The sequence below is a fragment of the Triturus cristatus genome, chromosome 10 (genome assembly GCF_964204655.1).
Source record: "Triturus cristatus chromosome 10, aTriCri1.1, whole genome shotgun sequence".
In the NCBI taxonomy this organism is placed as follows: domain Eukaryota; kingdom Metazoa; phylum Chordata; class Amphibia; order Caudata; family Salamandridae; genus Triturus; species Triturus cristatus.
The window spans coordinates 1083342484-1083365130 of NC_140593.1; the positions used below are offsets into that span (position 1 = coordinate 1083342484).

The 22647-nt window shown below is 42.8% G+C and overlaps 1 protein-coding gene across 1 annotated transcript in view; it reads left to right on the forward strand.

The window, feature by feature from the left end:
• INTS1 (integrator complex subunit 1) overlaps positions 1-22647 on the forward strand; it is a 625364-nt gene that overhangs the window by 15157 nt on the left and 587560 nt on the right. Inside the window, exons 2-3 of the mRNA XM_085629257.1 lie at positions 4273-4385; positions 14128-14418. Of these exons, the coding sequence (XP_085485383.1) occupies positions 4328-4385; positions 14128-14418 (349 nt within the window). The 5' untranslated portion in view covers positions 4273-4327. The remainder of the gene's footprint in view (positions 1-4272; positions 4386-14127; positions 14419-22647) is intronic.

Here is a 22647-nt window from a genome sequence, read left to right on the forward strand (position 1 = left end):
TGATTTCAGCCCTGGCCCCCGGTGGCTTACAATACTGAAAGTCCTTGCCCTCTGTTGATGCACTGCAGCCTCGTTGATTGCAAGCAGCCTGGGCGCTTTAAGCAGAAGCCCTGGGTTTCAAAGGCTGCTTGTCAATCAGTGAGGGTGCACCTCCATAGCCCCACCCTATCCTGGGAATAGCTGTGCACACAAGGCTGTCTACGAGTACGACCTGATCTGCAGCACACGTGCTCTTTGTAGAAACAAGCAGCAGACTTGCTTGGATCGGAGGATGCTGGCAGTTGGTATCGCAGGCAAGTTTCATTTAATGATTCTACAGCACCTTTGCATTCTGTAAAGCTGCATGCATTGCCCACTCGAGGTTGCTGCATTGGCACAGAATCAGGGGAATCGAGAAACCACATAAGCTCCTGATGCAGGCAAATAATGCGTAGGACCATGGGTGACGTAACTGGTGCTCTAGCGAAGCACTCCGAGACAAATGGGGTACTCTCATAATGCGATGTATGTTTGTTTGCCAAAGAAAGAGCCCCACGTGTTCTAGCAATTTATTTGGATTCACAACAAGCATGACACTGTCTGACGGCCTTACTGGTTATGTACACGTTATTGCTCAATAATTGACCCACGTAGCCTGCACTAAACGGAGTGGGGGCCAGTCCTGCCACACTGCGTAGCCATGCACAATGTCCTGAGCTGAGCAAGCAGGCAGGTTGACTTAAAAGTACTATTACTGCTCAACTCGTTATCTTTTAGCATATACAAAATTATGAAAGGGCGTGTTGTAACCAGAGACACTCGAACCACTGACTGTCAAGTTGATCACATGCGTCTACAGCAGGCGCTTGAACCGGCTGAGCTTTCTTTCACACCACTCGATGTCACTGTTGCTCTTCATGCTAAATTGACCTCAAATATATTTTGCTCATGGATTTTTGAGCTATCCCTTAGGTGCTAGGTCTCCTGGCTGTTTGAAATGAGTGTACCTGCTGAGTTTACCGTTAGTTTACATTTGAAAGAATTGTCGGTTTGTTACATGAGAGTTGCCAATATCTGTGTGTGGTGTGAAAGTCACAACTTTGAATCCCAGCATGGCCAACAGGGCCGTTTAGCCTGCTGACATTCAGAAAATGAGTTTTATTAAAATGAGAGAACGTAGCGCCTATTTCCATGTCTTATAAAAACAAAATATCTGCAGCGTTAAGTGGCATTAAATCAAGTGTTTAGCACGTTAATTGAAAGTGAACAAAAGACCATGAAATATTTGTGTTTCTATAATTGGAGATGCAGATACTGAGCGCAAACAGCCACTGCACGTCATGTTTTATTAAACCAAGCAAGGATAGCTTAGAGTGTGTTTACTTTTATTTCCTGAGGAAAATATCGCACATCACAGCAATTTTACTGCAAAAATGTGCATGGGGACAAGGGGCCTGCGTGTTACTAGTGACGGAGAGGGGGCATCCATCCAAAGTGATCGCGAAAGAGAGAGACAGGAGGTTTTACACAGTACTCGTGAGACTTTCATGTGAGGTGAGGTCTTCAGTGTATCCTCATTCCAGTAAACAAATAATAATAGCAAGTGTCTTCTCGTGATCACCCAGACACATTTAATAGTGCTGTAGGTGCCTGGCATCTGTGCACAGGGGCATCAAGGGCTCCTGGAACCCTGAGTATTGCTTTATTTTACTATGCATATACCAGGCAGGGGGCCCAGTTTTCCTGACTGCACAAGGTTAATTGTTTCTAGGCCAATCCCTTTCTTTCACCTCTTGATCTTTTAGTGATATTTTATTATTATTGCTCTTTACTATTTATTTATCTACCTTTGCTTGGAGCTTATTTATTCTCTATTTTATCTCATCCTGCTTGTTAGTTTCTGTATTCCCCTAACTGCCCTGGTGGAGTAACGAATTGAGTTTGGATGCAGCCTATGCAAGGGTGAGGCTAACAGTACTCCAGGAAGAATTTGACTTATGCCCTCGGATTAGAAGATCTATGCAGAGGGGCTTAGAAGCCCATAGGCATCCGCCAAGCACCCTCAGAGATAACTGTCCAGAATAGCTCTTAACGCACTCATAGATAATGCGAATAATGAGGTGTAGAACATGCACATACACACAACAGGGACACCATCCTGGGGACCAGTGTGCTAGAAAGAGGACCTGTAACGTGGTTATGTCCCAGTCTTACTTTTTAAATCGTACCGCTTTTTAACTGTTGCTGTCTGCCAGCCACAGAGTCTTTGGCTCAGTCTGTCGAAGCTGGCCCCGGAGGCTTCAAGCAGTGATCCCTCACACTTTCTGTCTCAGCCTGACTTGGCTGGAGTCTTCATCAAAGTCTGTGCCTGCTCCCCCACTGAGCGTAGGGCAGGATGCTCACATCCACACACAGACCTGAGATATCACTGCAAAAAGACCTAGATTATCAATGGCCATAGAACAACCACATACCTACTGTGAAAGAATAGCACACAGTGGCACAGATAGACAGAGCACGTGATACGCCGGCGTCTGATATGCACCCGATTAGACTGACAGTTTTGCTAGTCACTGTCTTTGTTTGAACATATTCACAATTGCTTTATTAACCTTCCTGCTTCTCAAATTGGCTTGAAAATGCACCATTTGTCCGCTCTTTTTTCAAAATGTTCTAGGTGGGAGAGAACTCCCCCAAAACCCCCGTAGGTTGTTTGGGCTCGCTCGCCACAGTGCAGTACAACAATTCGTCTACGCCGCGCCACTTTCAAATGTCACCAGCCAACACTGCCCTCTTTAATACCCCGGCCCTAGGTACATTGGTACCATTTACTGGCAACTTACAGGGCACCTAACTCCTTTGCCAACTGGAGCACAATTAGACCACACATTGTTTTAGGGAAGGAGCACTGGCACTGAAGTCCGGTTAGCAGGCCTCAGTGAACTGTTAGAGTGGAAAATCAGCATCTTGTAGTGAAAAAAGGGGGAAAAAGTGTGTGGGAGGGAGGAGGCGGGGGTAAATGCAACAATAGTCCAGTTCTCTACACATATAATGGTGGAGGATTGCTTTTCTGTCCGTAATGGTTGGGTCATGTGTTGGGATGATGTCTGCGTACTGTTTTGAAATCAATTCCATTGGGATTTTGTCACAGAAGTCTTGCAATCATGGTGTTTCTGTATTTTTGCACTGTGTATTGAGGAATTATGCTAAAATCCTTTGGAGTTTCCTAGAAGTTAGCTGCAGTAATGCATATGGATTGATGTTATCTTTTCATGGTTCTTGTAGCTCTTCTGTAGGCTGTTATGGCGGTGAAATTCAAATTGGTCTTTTTCACCTCTTGATATTCTCCTCTTGTATTCTAGTATGTTGAATACTCTCAGGCACGTTTGTAGAGGACGTTTTGCACATTTGCCCTACTCCATGTGCAAGTGGCAGCCTCTGAACGCAATCCTTAAGATTTGGTGGATAGAGATCTATGCATGTGTTTGGGTAGCTCTGCATGTATGTTGGAAACAGGTTATTGGGAGAAGCTCTGCATATCTGCTTCCAGCTCAGCATATCAGTTGTGCACAAACCAACATGCAGCTTGCACTCTCCCATCTATGAACCTTTCAGTATACATCACTGTCTGTACAGGAGGCTTACATTCGGTGCACACTCATCCGATCTATCGTATGAATGACATGCTATGTGGAAATCTTTCAGCTTTGCCGCCATAAAAGGAACAGCCACTCGTCCACACCATAATTGTGCATGGTTTGCTTCTATATACCAGCAGACCATTCACATGCAGGTATACATGTGTAACAATCATATCATTAAAGTGAGCTGTGCATACGTTACAGTGCTTTAAAAACCCAAGCTGAATTATCAAAGGAGCTTAAAGTTAAATGTTGCCCGATAGTATGCTAATTAGGGCATTTACGAAAATGCAATGACAGGGCTATCAGAAGGACTCTTGTGTAGTCTGTTGTGCAGAGGATGTCGATGTTGAGATTTTTGTACGTATGGATGTTGTCCATGATGTTACTTTGTAACCCAATTATTACAGCTTGTCATAGAGATCGTTCCATACCTTGGCGTTGGATTGACACTTAAATAATCGGTAATGGTGGGGATTTCATATTCGATGCCTCAATTTGTAAAGTAAATTGTATTGATTTTTTTTCTCAATTTCTCAGCTTCCTTTTGAACCACTCTCTGACAAGTCATGCACAAATTCCCTATCACACTTGCTATGTGTAACAGTGTGTTTTATGCTGATTTTGGGTTCCATTTATTTCCGTTTTTCAGAAACCATTTAGCAATTAAGGAGAATACAACTGAGTGTCAGAAGAGCTTCATCAAAATGAATCGTCCTAAACCCACCACGGTGCGAAGACCAAGTACTGCTGCTAAGCCTTCTGGTAAGTGTGACATGCTGCTTCCAGTTAAATAAGTTTGATTTTGGCTGAAAATTAGTTTGTCCCTTGCATCCTTTCTTCTATAAATAAACGCAAGTGTGTTGTGTGGACATGTTTGATCGTTTATCCATAGCTGATTGACATATAGATGTACAGGTCCTTTTTGGCCCCAGTTAGAATGGTGTGGGATGGTGCTTTTTTGAGACCAAACTTAATTGTACAAAATAAGTTAAAACATGAATTGTCAAAATCACTCTTTTTTTATTTTCTCCCGAAAAGTTTGGGGAGAGAGTATTTTAAGGAGTGATTGTGACCAGGAAAGATTACCAAATACTAGGGAATGCAAAAGTGTTTTTCAGAGTAGTACAATCTTCAACCTTTCACACATTGTTAAGATATATTTTTGGAGGAGACTGTGTAAAGGTATTTACTTTACGGCTGTGTGTTCTATGATTCTCTGCTGTTTCTTTTAAGATTACTCGGTATTTTGAAAATGAATGGAAACGTAATTCTTATAAAATAATCCATTTTCAAGGTTTGTTTACATTCTTCACAGTCAGGATGGTCATCTTCTGAGTATGTCATAAGACCATCATCCAAATTAAGCATGACAGCTCTGTAGTTAAGTGTTGATCATTTTTAGCAGGTGGCCTGTTTCATTATTGTTTTTTGATTGCCAAGCAGGACCAGTGCCACTTGTACGCCCATAGCGACTCTGGAGACATGTATACCAGTTTAGGCTGGGATCTTGTATAGTGAACTTCATTCTTGTTTGTAAAGTCTGTTTGTTCTTGCAAAGAGCGTTTTGGGACATGTAGAAGGTTTTTAGAGAATGAACGGTACTCACTAGCTACACCGAGTATATGGAGAAGTTGGATCTACAAGTTAATATCACAAAAACTTTCATAATGAACTGTGGTAAAAATAGTCTAGGTGTAGGGGCATTATTATTGGCAATAAAAAGGTGGAACCTACTAAAACATTTCCTTACCTAGGTATTTTATTTGTTAATAAGGGGACATGGTACCTGGCAGTAAAAAACAGGAGTTTGCTTTTTATGAAAGCTACTGCAGCCCTAGCCGATTTCGCGAAGAAGTTAGGCAGAAAACCACCTGTGAAGCTTCTACAAATTTATACGGCAAAATGTATTAGTATAGCGACGTATGGTGCGGGTGTGTGGGGCTATCGTGATACCAAACCTATTTACAAGTGGAGAATGCGTTCTTAAAATATCTCCTGGCGGTCCCAGATAGTACTTCCACCTACGTATACCACTCAGAACTAGGATTGCCTTACATTTCAGACTTTTTAAGTTCAAAGAAAATGTTATTGAGAATAAAAGAGGTGTCAATGAGCATTACACAAAATCACATTATACCTTTACAGAGTAAGAATCCTAGAAACATATTACAATAATTGGACTAAGTAATGCAAAGAGAAACAACACAACATGTAAATATACAATAATAACCTTAATGGAATATAGAGATTGTTTGGAACACTTGAGGGAGTCAGGGAGGTTTTGAAACTTCCTGTTGAGATAATTGTAATTTGGAGTTTCGGTGAGCGCTTGCATCAATACAATTTGTAACAGGTGACCACAAGTGTAATCTCTTAGTCGCCAATTGTAAGGGGTAAACAAAGGAAGTGTCCAACCTATGATTATGGCAAACAGCATACCACCAGGCCTTAAGAGATTTTTGTAAACTTTTTCCAGTTGATGGTAATCTGCTGAAAAGCAACCGCTAGCAATGAATCGAGAATTCTAACATCAAGGGTGACATTTTGCCAAATAAGTGAGAGGACTTCCTAAGAATATATGAATAAAGGTGATAGTAAAATTAGTGCCAAAAATTAAATTGATTTGATTCCAAACCTGTTTCCAAAAATTATGTACACAAGAACAGGAGAGTAACATATGAAATAAATCTGCATTGGGGGACGAGCACGTCCAACAAGTGTCTGATATGGTCAAAATTCTTTTACTCAAAATAGCTGGCGTCAGCAAAAGCCTATTATACACAAAAAACAGTGTTTGCGTTGTAGTCGCAGCTCTAGATGATCTACGTAATTTAATCCATATATTCTGTCAAATGGACAATGACCAAGATGTTTTAAAATCAGTTTTCAATTCCTCGTCTAATTTGGATTTTAATCTAGCAGAGTGTTTACCTTGTAAAAATCTATATATGGTGGATGCTTTGGGTGTATTTCTTAATAGTGTGTGAAGATGTGGGTGAGATTCTGGGAGAGCAGATGTATTGGATGTAGTAGTGAGTTGGGTAAGTGCATTCATCACGGCTAACTTAAGTAAATTGTATTTATGAGAGAAGGAAGTAGGTAAATTAAATGAATGACTAAGTGAAGGAAAAGGTAAGAATTCAGAACCGGAAAATAATTGATGAATCCATAACAGCCCTCTCTGTCTCCAAGTCTTCCAGTAGAAAGGTTTATTTCGGATGAGCACGTACTTATTATGCCATATTGTGGAATTAAGGAAAAAATCTGTCGTATTGTGAGATGTAGAGGGAGTGGAATCCAGAAGTTTGGATGTCTATTTGATGATAGGAGTAGAAAGAGTTTGTGGTTTGCGCGAGAAAGAAAGGTACTCATGATAAAAATTTACGTTCCAGTACTGTCCATAGGGGGCAATCCTCTGTAGAGTCCAGCAACCAATAAGAAGCCTGGCGTAGGAGTAATGCTTTCTGGTATGTTGGAAAATCTGGAAAATTAACTCCGCCCTTGGACTTGGGATGCACCAGTTTTGATAAAGACATGCGGGACTTCTTGTTATTCCACAAGAAAGAAGAGAGGATAGAATTAATCTTTTTTTTAAAAGTTTGGCCGAAATAGGAACTGGAATATTGGAAATAGTGTATAGAACTATGGGGGACACCATCATCTTTATAGTGTCTATTCTACCCCACCAGGATAAGTACAGAGGATGCCACTTGGTGGTTAATTCAGAAATTTTCTGAGTGCATTTATTTATGCACAGTGCTACTGTATCCTTAATTGAAGAAGTAAAGTATAATCCTAAATACTTGATATGATTGGCGCTCCACGTAAAATTAGAAGCATCAAATTCCGCTTTGAAGGTGTATTTAGTTAAGGGCAGAATTTCACACTTATCATTATTTAATTTGTATCCGGAAACGAGAGAGAATGAAGCTACTTCCTCCAGAAAGGCTGGAATTGAATCATTTGGTTGTGATATGAAAAGTAAGATATCATCAGCATAAGCTGCGATTTTAATGTGTGAATTCGATGTTTGGAACCCATGTATATTTGGGTTCTGACGTAATTTGGAGAGAAATGGTTCCAAAGCTAAATTGAAAAGAAAAGGGGAAAGAGGACAGCCTTGCCGTACTCCCCTCCCTAAATCAAAAAAAGGGGAAATAAGACCATTAGCACAGATTGCAGCGCGGGGGTTAGAATAGAGGAGAGATATCAGAGATATAAACTTGGGGCCAAAACCAAACCACTTAAGTGCATAAAACAAATAGTTCCATTCAACTGTGTCAAACGCTTTTTCCGCGTCAAGTGCTATTGCCGCAATAGATTGTTTCAGGTGTGAGAATTTTGATACAACGTCGAAGAAAAGCCGTGTGTTATTAGTTATAAATCTCCCCTTATCAAAGCCAGATTGTTCTTTACCTAACAGGATTGGTAAGTAAGAGTCTAAGCGAATAGCTAAAGCTTTGGAGTAAATTTTGTAATCCATGTTTACCAATGATATGGGTCTGTAATTTTTACAATATTTGGGATCTTTGCCTTCTTTAGGAATGAGACATTTGTGAGCTTCTGAGAAGGAGCCAGTTGAGCTATTGGAGGAGGAAAAAGACACTATCAGGGAGTGTAATTTAGGTATTAAAAGTTTAGAGAAATGGAGATAAAATTCAACGGTAAATCCATCTGGTCCTGGTGCTTTATCCTTTTTAAGGCATTGAAGGGCTTTCAAAAGTTCTAGTCGTGTTAGGTCTAATTCCAGAGAAGTCAAATCGGGGTGGAAATGTTGGGGCTTCTGAATTGTGGAAAAAAAGTGTGACAATGAGTGTTCTGTGGACTGTGTTTCAGATGCATAGAGTGATTTGTAGAAGGCTGAAAACTCATGCAATATATCTTCATTCTTAAATTTTAGAGTGACGTGTTCAACAAAAATGGACTCAATGTTTAACTTATTATGTCGATTTTCAAATAATTAGCCAACATTTTGCCTGCTTTGTTTTTTCCCCCGTAAAATTTTGCGCTACCTTTTAACAAATAAAGGGAGACATCATAAGTAGATTTTTTGTTAAATCGTAATTTAGCATCAATAAGAGCAGTGAGACTATCTTTCGAGTGAGATGTATAATATGAGTGTTCTAATTTCTTAATGTCTTGAAGGAGGTCATTAGTAAATTTACGTGCATTTTTTCGCTTTCTGGCAGTAAAACCAATAGGGAAATCTCTGGCTGAAGCTTTAAAAGCATCCCAAACAGTTGAAAGTGACAATGAATCATTATGGTTTATTGCAAAGTACTCATTGAAAAAGGTGGTAAAGGAGGCGATGAACGTTGGGTCTAAAAGCAAGGAGTTATTAAAACGCCATCTTCTAGGGCCAATAGGTTTGGGAAGCAGTTCAAGATCAAGTATAACAGGAGCATGGTCTGACAATAGAATTGGTCCAATGTCTGCATTTATGAGATTTTGTGAAACATTGTGAGAGACAAAAACATAGTCTATTCTTGATTGAGTCTGGTGAACTGGGGAATAAAAAGTGTATTCTCTAGAGGATGGATTACATAAGCGCCATGCATCGAGAAGTTTATGTTGAATAATAGCATGAACAAAAGATTTGTGGGATTTGTTGGAAATAAAGGTAACCTTAGAATTCCTATTGATAAAAGGGTCAAAGACTTGATTACAGTCACCAGCTAATATAAAATTGTCCTCAATGCAATGGGTGATCTGCTTCGCCAATGTGTACCAGAAGGATGCATCACCACCCGTAGGAGCGTACACATTAAGAAGAGAGAGTGAAACTCCATTTAAGGACAATTTAACATGCAGCCATCTACCATTACCGTCTGAATTTTGTAATAAAATTTTAACTGGAAGTGTTCTACGACATAAGATCACAACTCCATTACGTTTACCATCTCCTGGAGAAAAAAGAACTTCCCCCACCCAACTTCTTTTCAATTTTAAAGATTCAATCTCAGTAAGATGCGTTTCCTGCAAAAATGCTATATCAACATTTAATTTAGCTAAATGAGTTAAAACTCTCTGCCATTTGATAGGAGAATTTAATCCCCTAATGTTCCAAGATACCAATTTTAAAGACATGAGATATCAAAGAGAAAAGAAAAAAGAAAAAGTAACAGAAGTCCAATTTTAAAAATGAGAAAGATTCTGAGAAACCAGAAGAAGAAAGAGTAAAGAGTAATAGTGACACCTGAGAAAGGAACAAGAAATATGTGTGAATAAAAGGAAAGATAGGAGGATAGAAACAGGAGGAAAGTGGGTAGAATAAACATACCTACACATGAAGGACTCGGGGAAACCCGAGGGAGGGATGACGCCACATTGAGCAAACAGGGCATCCGGGTTGACCACACGAGGGACCAGGGGGAAATCCACGCCAGAAGGTGATAAATCTGTAGAAATGAAAAAAAAATAACAGTTATGCAAGGGACATTATATAACGCAACGTGAACCATAAAACATTGAAAGCATGCTAATCAAATAACCAACTTAAATCTAAAGTAAAACAATAAATACATCCTTAGTTGGATAAGTACAATCCTAGTAAGAGAACAAGCTACAGAGGAGAGAATCGAAAAGCAGAAACTGAAGAAGAACCGATGAGTAATATGCAAAAGCACCAATGAATGAGTATAAAGATTCAAAGGGAACCATTACCACTAATATACAAAACACCAAGGTACTGTGTTAATACATCACATTCAATAAGTCAAGTGTTGTTTGAAGATGAAGGTCTTGAAGAGTCCATAGCGCTAGGGCCGCAGGAGTTTATGAAGCTTTGTAGACGTACCGGGTCTTCATATGTTATTGTTCTATTGTTGTAGGTAACCTTGAAAAGGCAAGGGTGAAAAAGGCCATAACGGGCACCCATTGACTGGAGATCCTACCTCATCCTTGGAAATGCCTTACGTCTGTTGGCAGTGGCTTTAGCGTAATCCTGTGCAAACAATAGAGTGGAGCCTGACCAAGTGATTCGTTGAGAAGATTTGACCGCTGACAGAACCTTTAACAGATCAGTGTACTCTAAGAAATATAAGATAACTCCTCTTTGTCGTTGTGAAGGTGAAGTAATTGAAGAAAGTCGACCCAATCTATGTGCTCTCTGAATGTTGAGTACTGTGCCTTCTGCCAGGTGTAGCAATTTGGGAAGGAAAGATTTAAAGAAGGTAAGGGGGTCAGACCCCTCAACTCCCTCCACCAGACCATAAATGCACAGATTGTTCCTCCTATTTCGATTTTTGAGGTCCTCAACTTGCCGCTGGAGCGTGGATACTTGAGATTGCAGATGGGAAACATTCGCGCAAGTATCTGTGAAAGAAGATAGGCTCTGTTCAACTGCAGTAACTCTTGTATCGAGTTGAGACCAATTATCTGTGAGGGCTTGTAGCTTAGAGTTAGTTTCCTCCATAAAAGGCCTAAGAGCTCTGATTTCTTCCAACAACATCTCCATGGAAACAGGTGAGGTTGATTTAGGAGGAGAGGGAGGATTTTGCTTTAGACGTTTAGTGACGGACTTTCCAGACAATGCCGTAGAGGATTCCTTACCTGTCGCCATGGTTGGAGAGGAAGATGACAAAGAATCCTCCAGCTTAGAATATGCGGTAAAAATCTTCGAATTTTTAACAAAGATATTCTTTGGTTGCTGAATTGTGGACAAAGCACCTTTCGTTCTGCCCATAGGATAAGTAAATCAGACTGCCCGGCAAAAAAAGGCGTAGGATTAACCAATATGGGCTAAATTCAGAAGGAACACCACACGCTGAATGTGTAAGTATAAGGTTAAAGTGAGACTCACAACAACTTCAGAAACTTGAACAGGCTACATAAATTCTCAATTGTAGCAAAAGTCTTCAAGACATAGGAGAGAGAGTCATTGTAGCACAAACAATAACAAAAAGAGCGCTGTGATAGGAAGCCTAAAGCTCTGGCGCGCACGCAATGAAATAAAAAATGCGCCAAACAAATGATAAGGAAGAATACAACAAAGAGTCTTCCATCGTATGATCTACTGTAACGACCAGCAAGTGCTTGAGGGAAATAAGCTGTAGGTGTTACTACTCAGGAAGAGCGCCTTTCGTCCAGCACACAAGTCCAGCAGGATGACTTCCAGGCAAAAAGGGCATCAAAAACAGACTGAGATCATCAACTGAAGGTGGAATAAGTTGAACAAAATCCAAGTCCATATTGCTCAGACACTGGCCACCAGAGCATTGATGTATGGGCAAATGGGCACCAGGCGTTCCGTGAAGACAAAAACTCAATTGCGCAAAAAAAAAAGTGAAGCACAAAATGGCTGCCAGTAACTCCTTCTTGCCATTACATGTAGATGTTGGAGCCAAAAGCCTCATAATTCTGTGCAGGGATTGAAGGAAAGAGGAATGATGTGAGGCAGATCAGGGCATACTGGAAGACAATTGAAGAAAATGTAGGCGCTTGTAAAGCAGTATTCCATAAATGAAAGAAGCCCTGCCGCTCGAGCGGTAAACAAAATGGCAGCTGCGAAATTGCGTCTCCGCTTGAGGGGATTCACCGTGGGTGAAAAAAAGATGCTTCTTTCCCTTATTTAGGGATGCCAAGGTTCACCGAGTGCTCTGCATACCTTCGGAGGCCCTGTGCGTGTGTCCGCACCACCGGCAACAGCTGCAGAGCGCGAAATTACCGGTCCCATCGGAGTGCCTAACTCAGACGCCGCCATTCCCCTCGGGCGCCAAGCCATGCCCCCCCCTACATTTCAGACTTAATAAAAGTCCAACCAGTTCTGTTGTGGCATAGGTTCTGGAATTCTCCCAAAAAACAATTTTAATATTAAAAGATAGCCTCATGTTGGATCGGGCCCTGGATATTCCTTGGCTGAAATATATAAAAAAAATTAGGAATGATTTGGGCCACTCTGAATACTTTAATAATCCTGGAATTTTACATTCTGTCACCAGAAAGCACCTTAAAAAATGCTGCTTGACACACATGGAGGCAAATAGATTTGCTGTCGAGGCAGCTAAGTTGTCGGTACAATCTAACCAGCTCATACTCACCACTTATGGTATGCAGCCGTACCTAAACTTTGCATTAAGTGGGTATGACCGATTTGTCCTAACCTGTTTCAGATTCTGATTTTTTCATCGCTTGATAAGCTTTCCTGAATTAAACGATTGGTCCACAGCATTAAGTAGTTGCCCATGTGATAAACAATCTCGGGAAACAACAATGCATGTGTTGTTATTTTGTAAATGTTATGCTATGCAAAGAAGGAGAAGCATTTGACCAATCTTGAGATTGTAAGGATTGAAACAATGTAGGCCAGCGCTTTTATCACTACAATTTTTAGAAAATGAATGTTTTGTAAAGTCAATAACATCTTTTTTTCCAAAGTATCCTAAACTGTAGGAAAGGAATTTTTTATATGAAAAGCACTGGGGACGACAAAATGAACTTGTAAATTATTGTTGGAATCAAACACTGTATTATCGAGTAATTTGTATTTAAAAGTACCCAATGCACTTTTTTATCATGTAATATTGATGTTTTAAACTGTATGCTTTTATGATTTTTGTACAAAAAATCGAATAAAGCTGGCATTGATTGAGAAGGAATGTTTAAGTTGGACAGTTTTGTTATTTTCATTAGTTGCTTTGATGAAGGCTTGGCCATTTAAATCTCTGGAAGTTTTTGAACATTTAAAATTCTGCTCGTGCCTTCCTTAATGAGAACAGGATTTGAAACTTTACTTTCTGCATAATTGTTTGAATAAGAGGTAAACACGTTTAAATCCCTGGAGGCCATTTGCTTTTTATTGTATAGGTATTCAGGTTTGGCCCTTCTTACTGTGAATGGTTTGTTTGGTATTTAGTGGTGTATCATTTCGAGCGAGGTCAGTTTTATGTTGGTGCTTTTGACATGCTCTTTTTTGGGTTGTCTGATCCAGAAGTGTAAAGCTTAGCTTTGCTTCTGTTTTGCGTGCATGCCTGGTCATGGTATGCATCCTATGCATTATCTATTTCAGTGATATTGTTTTATTATTTTCTGAGGATTTGCATTCCAGTGTCCAGAGCACATTACCACATTTTAGCTACCCTCAGATGACTGTTCAATAATTGTGTTAATAGACATTGTCATTGTAATATTATCTCTGATGAGTTATTTTCCATCCTTTAATAAGATTTTAAGAATCCTTGTGAGTCTACTACTCAACACTGATGGATACAGAAAACAATGCTTAGTGTATTACTGACTGCTGCATGTTGCTTATTGTTTTGTATGTTGATCGTGTGTGTTTGCTTACCTGTGCGTTTCTGTATTTGCTGCATGCTGGTATTGGTTTGTGTATTCCGTCAGCTTTTGATGTAATATGCTTTGCTAGTTATGTTCCAGGGGAATTACTTATTTTTTAATGAGATGAATAACTAGTGCCTTGTTATTACTTAGTGCACCATGTGAACAGCTTAATATACCTTCTTCACTGTCTCGTCTCAGTCTCTGATTGTACATTCCTTTTTCCTAGGCCACCCCCCACCTGGGGACTTTATTGCTTTGGGCTCCAAGGGCCAGACCAATGAGCCCAAAGCTCCTGCAGCTATTCTGAAACCCACTCCCACAAGTTTATCATCAGAGCGCAAACGTGAAGCTCCTACAGCTTTAACCAGTACCTCTGCACTGACTGGACTCACCAAGCGACCCAAGCTTTCATCTACACCTCCATTAAGTGCTCTTGGGCGACTAGCAGAAGCTGCAGTGGCAGAGAAACGTGCCATTTCTCCTTCCATAAAAGAACCATCTGTGATCCCGATCGAAGGTAAGAGTCCTTTTAGACACTGCCAAAGAAAAACCTTATGATGGTACTCCTGAATGGTGTAACATATTTCTCGGTCACAGGTTTGCTCTTTCTGTAGTTTGCTCCTTTCTTTGTTCTTTTTTTTGTTATTCATGTTTTCCGTTTTTAAAAGTAGTAAATTGAATATTTGCGGTATCCAAAATGTTGAATTTCAATGGTCTTTTGGAGAAAAAATTATAGCCAGAAGTCGACAAGTTTCATCATAGACACCAGCCACATACAGTACTTGTTCGCATAACACATAATATAAAACATAGTTGAAATAATAAGCAAACTCCTATACTGACAAGTGACTCATCCATTAAGCTCACTTAAAATGGATAAGGAAGGCGTTTGTGAATTTAAAGAAAATGTAACTTTAGTCTAGCTTTTTGGGCTCAACCTTACCTTCAATGTACAATTCACGAAAGAAAAACATTTTCTCATTGAAACCCAGCATCCAAATGGTGAGGTTGCTTTGAAAGTAATCGCAATTCCTAAAATTAGGGTACTTTTGCTATTAGATAATTTAGTTTGTACGTAGGAGCCTTTATAATTTTTTTTTGTTTTTCCGATTCTTTTTTTGTTGCAAGTCTCAAAATATTTTATTTGTTCCAATGTGTTTCAGAAGAAAGTTCTCCTTGGCGCTCACTCATATTAAGTGTTACCTCAGAGAGGAGAAAAAAAGGGCTGTGTCTTTTAATCTAAGTTGAGCAATACAGTAACCCTTCTTGTAACCTTCCACTTAAAACAGTAATGTGAAAAAACATATTGTCTTACAAACATTAGGAATAACACCAAAGATTTCATAGATCCTATTTATGGTGGCAGTATTAAAGAGGTGAGAGAGAATCCAGCTAGTTATTGAAAATAAGCTGTACTAAGGACCATAGTACTTTGGGGAACCTCACTAGCAGAGGTAATACCTCAGAGCAACAACACACATGTTATGTTTATTTGTATGGCGTGCACATCACCAGGAGGTTATATTGGAACCTAGAAGGGTGGAACTGCCCTAACTAGAGTCAGGTTTTTTGTTTCTTGCAGAATTCTGTGATGAAGGTGGCAGCTTTGATGTGGAATGGAGGGTTGTTCCAGGATTTGGGGTCAGGTAGGAAAAGTCGCAGCCCCCGGCTCTGGTTCAGTGAATGCGGGGGGAAGTGAGTGAGGAGGTGGTGACTGGTCGGTGTATGGAGCTGTATACGGTGGATGGAGCTGTATACGGCGGCTACGGTTTCTGGGCCTTGCATGTGTAGTACCTTGTAGGTGTGTGTGGGGAGCTTCAAGATGGCACATATGTGGATTATGAGCCAGAGGAGGTCCATAAGGTGTTTGAATATGTTAGAGCAGAGTGGGAGTTTTAGAGTGAGTCTGGCGGCTGCATTCTGTATGACTTGGGGTCTTTTGGTGAGTTGAGAGATGAATATGACATAAAGAGCATTGACGTAGTTGAGTCTGCTGGTGATCGGGGCTTGTGTGTCGTATCTTTAGGTGTCCAGCGGAAGTCATTTGTATACTTTTTTGAGGAGCTTAAGGATGTGGAAGCAGCTGAAGGTGCTGTGTTGATCTGGTTGAACATCGGGAGTAGACAGTTTTTTTTTTAACAGACTTTTATTGGTTTCCTGAAACAGCGATACAAACAGCCTCATGGGCATCATAGCGGAGTAGTTGGATAGGCAATATGCGGTACAATTATAATCATTAGCATCCCTGCGGCCGTCCCAGATGGCTACAAGTACAAGTCTTGCCTGAGTCCCCCAGGAACATACTACAGGATCACCCCATTCACCCCTAGTTACCCTAACATATAGGTCCGTTTACTTCCATGTCTGTAATCGGGATTAGACTGTTGATCACAATTCCTAAGTTTCTGACTCAGTTTGGCAGGATTGACATTGGTCCTAGCTATGAGGGCCAGTAGGCGGATGACCAGATAGAGGTGTCTTTACTGAATACCACCACTCCTTTATTGTTGTGTTGAGATTCAGGCAATTGGGTTTCATCCAGTTTGCGACCTTGCCCATGCAGCTGATAAAGTTCGCAAGGGTGTTCCTGGCTGAGTTGGGCAGGATTGCCATTAGTCCTAGCTCTGAGGGCCAGTAGGCGGAGGACCAGATAGAGGTGTCTTTTCCGAATAGCACCACTCCTGTTTTGTTGTGTTGAGATTCAGGCAATTTGGTTTCATCCAGTTTGCGACCTCGGAAATGCAGCTGATAAAGTTTGCCTGGGTGTTTGTGGTGTCTTCTGAGAGGGAGAGGATGGGCGGATTGTTGTTGCCATAAAAATTATGCGGAGCCTGTGAGTGTGGATGATGTTGGCAAGAGGGGTCATGTAGATGTTAAATAGCATAGGGCTGATCGAGGAGCATTGAGGGACGCTGGAGTCCTGGTTGTAGGCAGTGGACAAGTATGGAGTTAAGATGACTGTTTTGGTTCATCTTGAGAGAAAAGTGCTGATCCATGGATTTCAGTCTTGTGGAGGCATTGGGCGATGATGGTTCGGAGAAAATCTTCAAATTACTGCACAAACTTTAAGGCAATTTCCCAGACTAATCTAATAAATACCATTGCCAACTTGACGCCTAACCATTTCTCAGACCCAGTCAATGCTTCACTGGCAAAAGACTTTATGGATCAATTCTATCTTTTTTTTTAGAGCATAGGTTAATCGGTTGAAATAAACAGCTGTCTGCCTACAACCCTGGGGTCGTCCGCATCATCAATGCAGAATAAAAACGAATCTCATAAAACCCTCATAACAACTTCCCCCCCACCCCCCTCACTCCTTCTAGAATATAGACCACAGGGACCCATGACTGCAGTATGGTGGTTCGGGTTTAGGACTGGTGTGAGCGTGGGCAGGTAATCCGCCCTCAAGCCGAGACTGCTCAGTAGTTGTCTGCTCCAAGAGGAGCAGGCGTAATATTTGGAAATAGTGCGGACAAGTTAGTTGATTGAATGTGATGGACAGGATAGTGATGAATGGGGCCCACAGTGCAGGATAAGAGTCTTACTTCATCTCCACAGCTAAAGATAACTTTCCCATCCCAAGGATGTACCATCATTTATGCAACCAAGCTGTGTAGTCTGGGATTCTGTCAGTTCAGCAGGCTGATAGTATGACCTGATGTCCAGCCCCAAGAAACAGGGCTATTTGCCTCCCCCTCAATGAGCGCAAAGGGTATGTTACAGGGTTAGGGATGCCTAGGATAATGTAGGCTGGAAACCTCTGTATTGTTGTATTAAAGGCCCTGTCTATGTCATCTAGGGTTTGTTCCCAGTAATGGACCATCATCTGGCAGTGCCAGAGTAAGTGCACTAAGGTGCCTGTCTTACCACAACCTCTCCAGCATTTCTTACTGTGGTCTGAGCACCAAGTTTGAAGACTTGTAGGGGTACAATACCAATAGCAAACTACTGTACTCGCCATGTTGTGTTCAATGTGGCAGGCCTGGTAGTAAATGTCCTCCTAGTCTTTGAGGCTTAGTGCCCTGCCCAGTTCTTCCTCCCACCGCCTCTGACCCGTGGTCTTGTCTAGTGATGCTTCCTCACCCAGGAGTCCATAGAGCTCTGTGATAAGTCGTCTGTCATCACTCTTAAGGAAACCCCATCTCTCAAAGGGCATCTGGGGCCACTCCCTGTACTGCTTGATGAAAGGCTGCAGCACCCATTGCTGGATTTGTAAGTACTGGAAGCAGTCTGTCTCCTCCAAGCCATAATCCGATTTAAGGCAGTCAAGTGGGATTATCCCTTGGGTGTCAAACATGCAACCTAAATACTTGCAGCCTCCCTCCCTCCTGTGTCGGAACCCCTCCTGTTTCATGCCTCAAGGAAAGTCGGGATAAGCCAGAATAGGTGTCATGGTGGAGGGAAAAGAGATCAGTCTAGCACGCAGTGCTACAGCATCCCAACCTGAAAAGTGGAACCAATCACCAGCTACAAAATCAAGCATTAAAACAGTTGCCTGTGGAGCCGAGGTTTCTCCCTGTCCCAAATTAATTTCTTGATCCCCAGCTGTAGGGTCCGTAAGGTGTGTTTCTGAGGAGTGAGTGGCAAGGCTTGAAAGACATAAAGAATCTGCGGTAGGGCTGTCATTATGGCAGCTACTATCCGTCCAGCCAGGCAATTACAACTGGCTCCAGCTTGACAAGTCAGACAGGACCTGGGAGGTGAGGGCAGTATAATTGTCACCGGCTTTGCGGCCGATCAGGTCAGCTTGGTGCCAAGGGAGGGTATAAACTCTCCCGCCCATTCAAATGAAAATGCACATTCGAGTTGCGCTTCTTGAGGTGGAGAAAGAGACAAGCTTATTATTTGGAACTTTTGTACATTAACGTTAATCCCAGTGACCTCGCAGAAGGAGGAAAGCTCCGTCACCAGGGCAGGGAGGGACGACATGGGGTCAGAGAGGGCATTAATAACGTTGTCTGCGTAGAGGCTAATGGCGTGACGATCGCTTAATGGCTCGCTCCATTCTCACCCTTTGGGCTAGGGGCCCATGTACAAAGCACAAATGTAGGAAGGTGGAATCTTACTATATGGTTGCCCCCACTTTTTTCCTGGTGTTTGAATGGTTTTTGACTAGTCTGGCTGGGATCCTGCTATCCAGGACCCCAGCCTATCTGCTTACTCCCTTAAATGATTGGTGTGCATATTAGATAGCACTAGTGATTGGATACTGTGGTACCTTATGAGCCCCTAGTATATGGTACCTTAGGTACCTAGGGCATTGGTACTTCACAGGCCTACCAGGGGCTGCAGCATGTATTATGCCACCCCTGGGAAGCATACACAATCTGACACCACAGGCCTGCTACTGCAGCCTGTGTGAGGTAGTGTTAGCACTCCTCACTGAGGTATAGGTTCCTATATCTCAACCATACACACACATATAAACCTATCAGTCACCCCTATGGTAGGCCCTATCAATCCCAAGGACAGGGTGCTTGGTTTACTATGTGAGGGGGTGCTTCTGCCTGAGCAGGACCCCTCTGCAGCTGGCAGAGTCTATTCTCTGCTGCTGTTTGTGGATGCGGTTAAACCATATACTCTTAAGTGCATTATAACCTCGCGGTAAATGCTAACTTTGGAATGACTGCATCAAAACATGTCGTGTTTGGTGTCAAACAACTTGGAAACCTACCCCCACACCAGTAACTGGTGTGGGAGTAGGATCCCACCCTTCTAGAGGGGACGACATGTACCCACTGTACTACACGGTAGAAATCTTTCAGAGCCCTGGCATCACAAAATGGATGCCACCAGCACAGACACCGGGCTGCCCTCCTGCTGCTGACCGAAACTCCCCGTGGAGGGAGCCCCACAAAGGGTTTCCTGTCACAGGGAGGTGTCACCACCTCCCAGACAGGATTTAGTGTATTGGAGCTGGGTGGGTGCTCTCTTAAAGTGCTTTGAAGTCCTGCACTGGGGGAGCAGTAGGCTCCTCTGTGCATATGCCAGCTCAAACCGGTTCAGGGGCTACCTGCCCCTGCTCTGGCGCGAAACTGGACAAAGGGAAGTGGGTGTAACCACCCACTACCCTGACCCTCCTAGAGGAGTGGTCATAGAGCTAGTCCCTCCCATCTTTTCACTATAAGATACCAATGCTTGCCAATGCAACTTAGATTACACCTGGACGACGCTCAACTAAGAAGAATCCTGGCCCTTCGACGTTCCACTATCTCTGGAAGACTGAAGAATCTCCCTTGGAGTGACTCCCCTGCTTGGCAGGCACCAAAACTCTCTACAACGGTTGCAAACTTTACCGCTCCCGCCGGAGCCCGAAGTCCCTGCGTCCCCTGAAGCGGATTTCCTGACCTCTCGACGGCCATTTTGAGTCCCCAGCGAAGCTGTGGCATCTGGACCCCACGAATGACGAGGAACAGCAATACCAGGGAACCGTGCACTGATTTCGAGTGCAAGCCCTAAAGTACGTCCAACGAAGTTGTGCTTTGGACCACTTGTTGTACAAGTCCCGAGCAGGTCTAGTACCAAAGATCAGCAGCCTACCCCGTCCCGAGTGACCGTGGGCTGTTGGTAAACTTTTCCTGCAAAGGCGTCTTCGCGGTTGCTTGCCCGTTGGCTAGTAACTCTTCTGAAGACTTCCACATCGACTTCAAGGGCTCGCCTGGTTGCTCTGGGCCTGCCCTCACTTACCCTCGCTGGGTAAGTCCATCAGACCTTGCTGGTCTGCACCATTGCCAATCTTCAATCCACACGAGACTTGCGGCTGCCAAGGCTTGTTGGATCCAATCCGAGTGCCGACACCGTCGACAGCTGCAGACGTCGTGGGACCTCCCGAATCCAGCTGCTGGTCATCGTCGAACCTTCCTGGACCTCGTGAGCGAAGAGACAAAACACCATCATCGACCTGAAGAGACGCGACAGCTGTGGTCATCTATCTTGCTGGCCAGCGGTCACTGGCAAGTGACTCAGAACTCTGTCCCCTCAATTTCTAGGTCTTCTGCAACTCCAATCCATCTTCGGATTCCAGCGGACACCTCTCCAGTCGTCACAAGCAGCAAGTCTTCAGTGATCTCCATTGAAAACAGCATTGCGACCCGACACCAAAGGACACCTATGCACCCGGCTTCCCTGGGTGAGGTAACTCGTGCACTCCGGTGCCCAAGTGTGTGTTGGCTCTCGAAATACTTACCCTGTAAGTTGCTTGCTTGTTGACTTTTGCCAAGTGCCCTAAAACTGTAAAATACAAACCGCGACATTTGCCATTGAAACGCATTGAAAACCCGCGTGTGTGTTTAGACACTGCACGCGTCTCCTGTGGGCTGATTACTTACCTGCTAACACTGCAGCAGTGAAGCCCCAGCGATTCCCAAGGCCCTGGGCCTCTTCATTTTGCAAGTCGAGTTTGTTACACCATTTTTTTAGTATATGGTCTGGTACGCCCCTAGGGCTACAGCCATATTTGTGCTTAATTTATTGAGAACTGTTGATCTTTTGAATGTTTACCTGGCTCTAATCTCATAAAGAGATTAGTAGAGTATATTTAGAAATAAATACATATATATTTGATATATATACCTGTGTGGTGTCTTTTCATTTGGTAATTCAAGAGATTATAAGATAAAACAAGCTGCTTTACATTCCTCAGAGACTTAGCCTGAAGGCTGCTCTCCACAGCTACCACTAGGATAGCTTTCTTTAAAGGTTGTCTTAAACCTATCTACCACAAGAGTCGAATTGGACTGGTGCAAGGTGGCCACTATAACTAGTGACCAGCATATGCCAGGCCAACTTCTCACAACAAAGCAGAGGGGAGAGTGGGCACCCCTGTTGTGTGCCCCTTCTGGATGGGAAATGATAAGGACCACACTCCACTGACTCTCTTCGAAGCCCGTGGCGTGCTATAGACACTCAGAACCATCTTCGAAATCTCTATCCATAGCCTAATTGTTTCGCGAAGAGATAGGGCCAGTGCATCCTATTGAACGCCTTTTCGGCGTTGATTGAAACAAGAGCCTCCCTCTGAGACCAATGGATCTTGTCCATAAAGTGAAGGATACGTTTGATGTTGGCCCCGCATTAGCGGTTGGGGATGAAACCAGCCTGGTTGGTGTAGACCAGCCTGGCACAAGAGGATTGAGGTGGTAGGTGAGGATGTTGATGAACAGCTTGTCATCGACGTTAAGAAGAGAGATAGGTGTATAAGTCCTGCATGCCGCGCTGTCTCCCCAGGTTTAGAGATGACTGAAATGGATGCCTCGAGCGTGGTGTCAGAGATAGTCCTTGTGTCAGCTAAGTAGTTGAAAAGCTGGGTAAGCAAGTGGGCTAGTGCCTGGCAAAACGTTTTATAAAACTGTGTGGAGTGGCTCTCTGGTCCCGGATCATTCAGCGGTTTCAAGCGGGCAATTGCCGATATCACCTCTTCTATCCGGATGGGTTTCTTGAAGTTGTCAGTCATGTGTCATGAGGGGGTAACTGGTGCTGCCTCTAAGGTATGGTGAGATACCATCCGCAGGACAGTCAGAGGCTGTGTATAATGTTCTATAGAAGTCACAGAAGACTTCTGCAATTTGCGTATCACCCCGATACTCGGTTTGTTGACTAATATATATCATGTTGACAGTATCTTTGTGCATCTTTGCCCGCAGATGGTGGGCCTGGCAACTGGTCACAGCGATTACTACCGAGATAGAATTTATGCTATAGATTGTACAGTGCGTATTCCCTACTGTCGAGGTCTAAGCGCTTA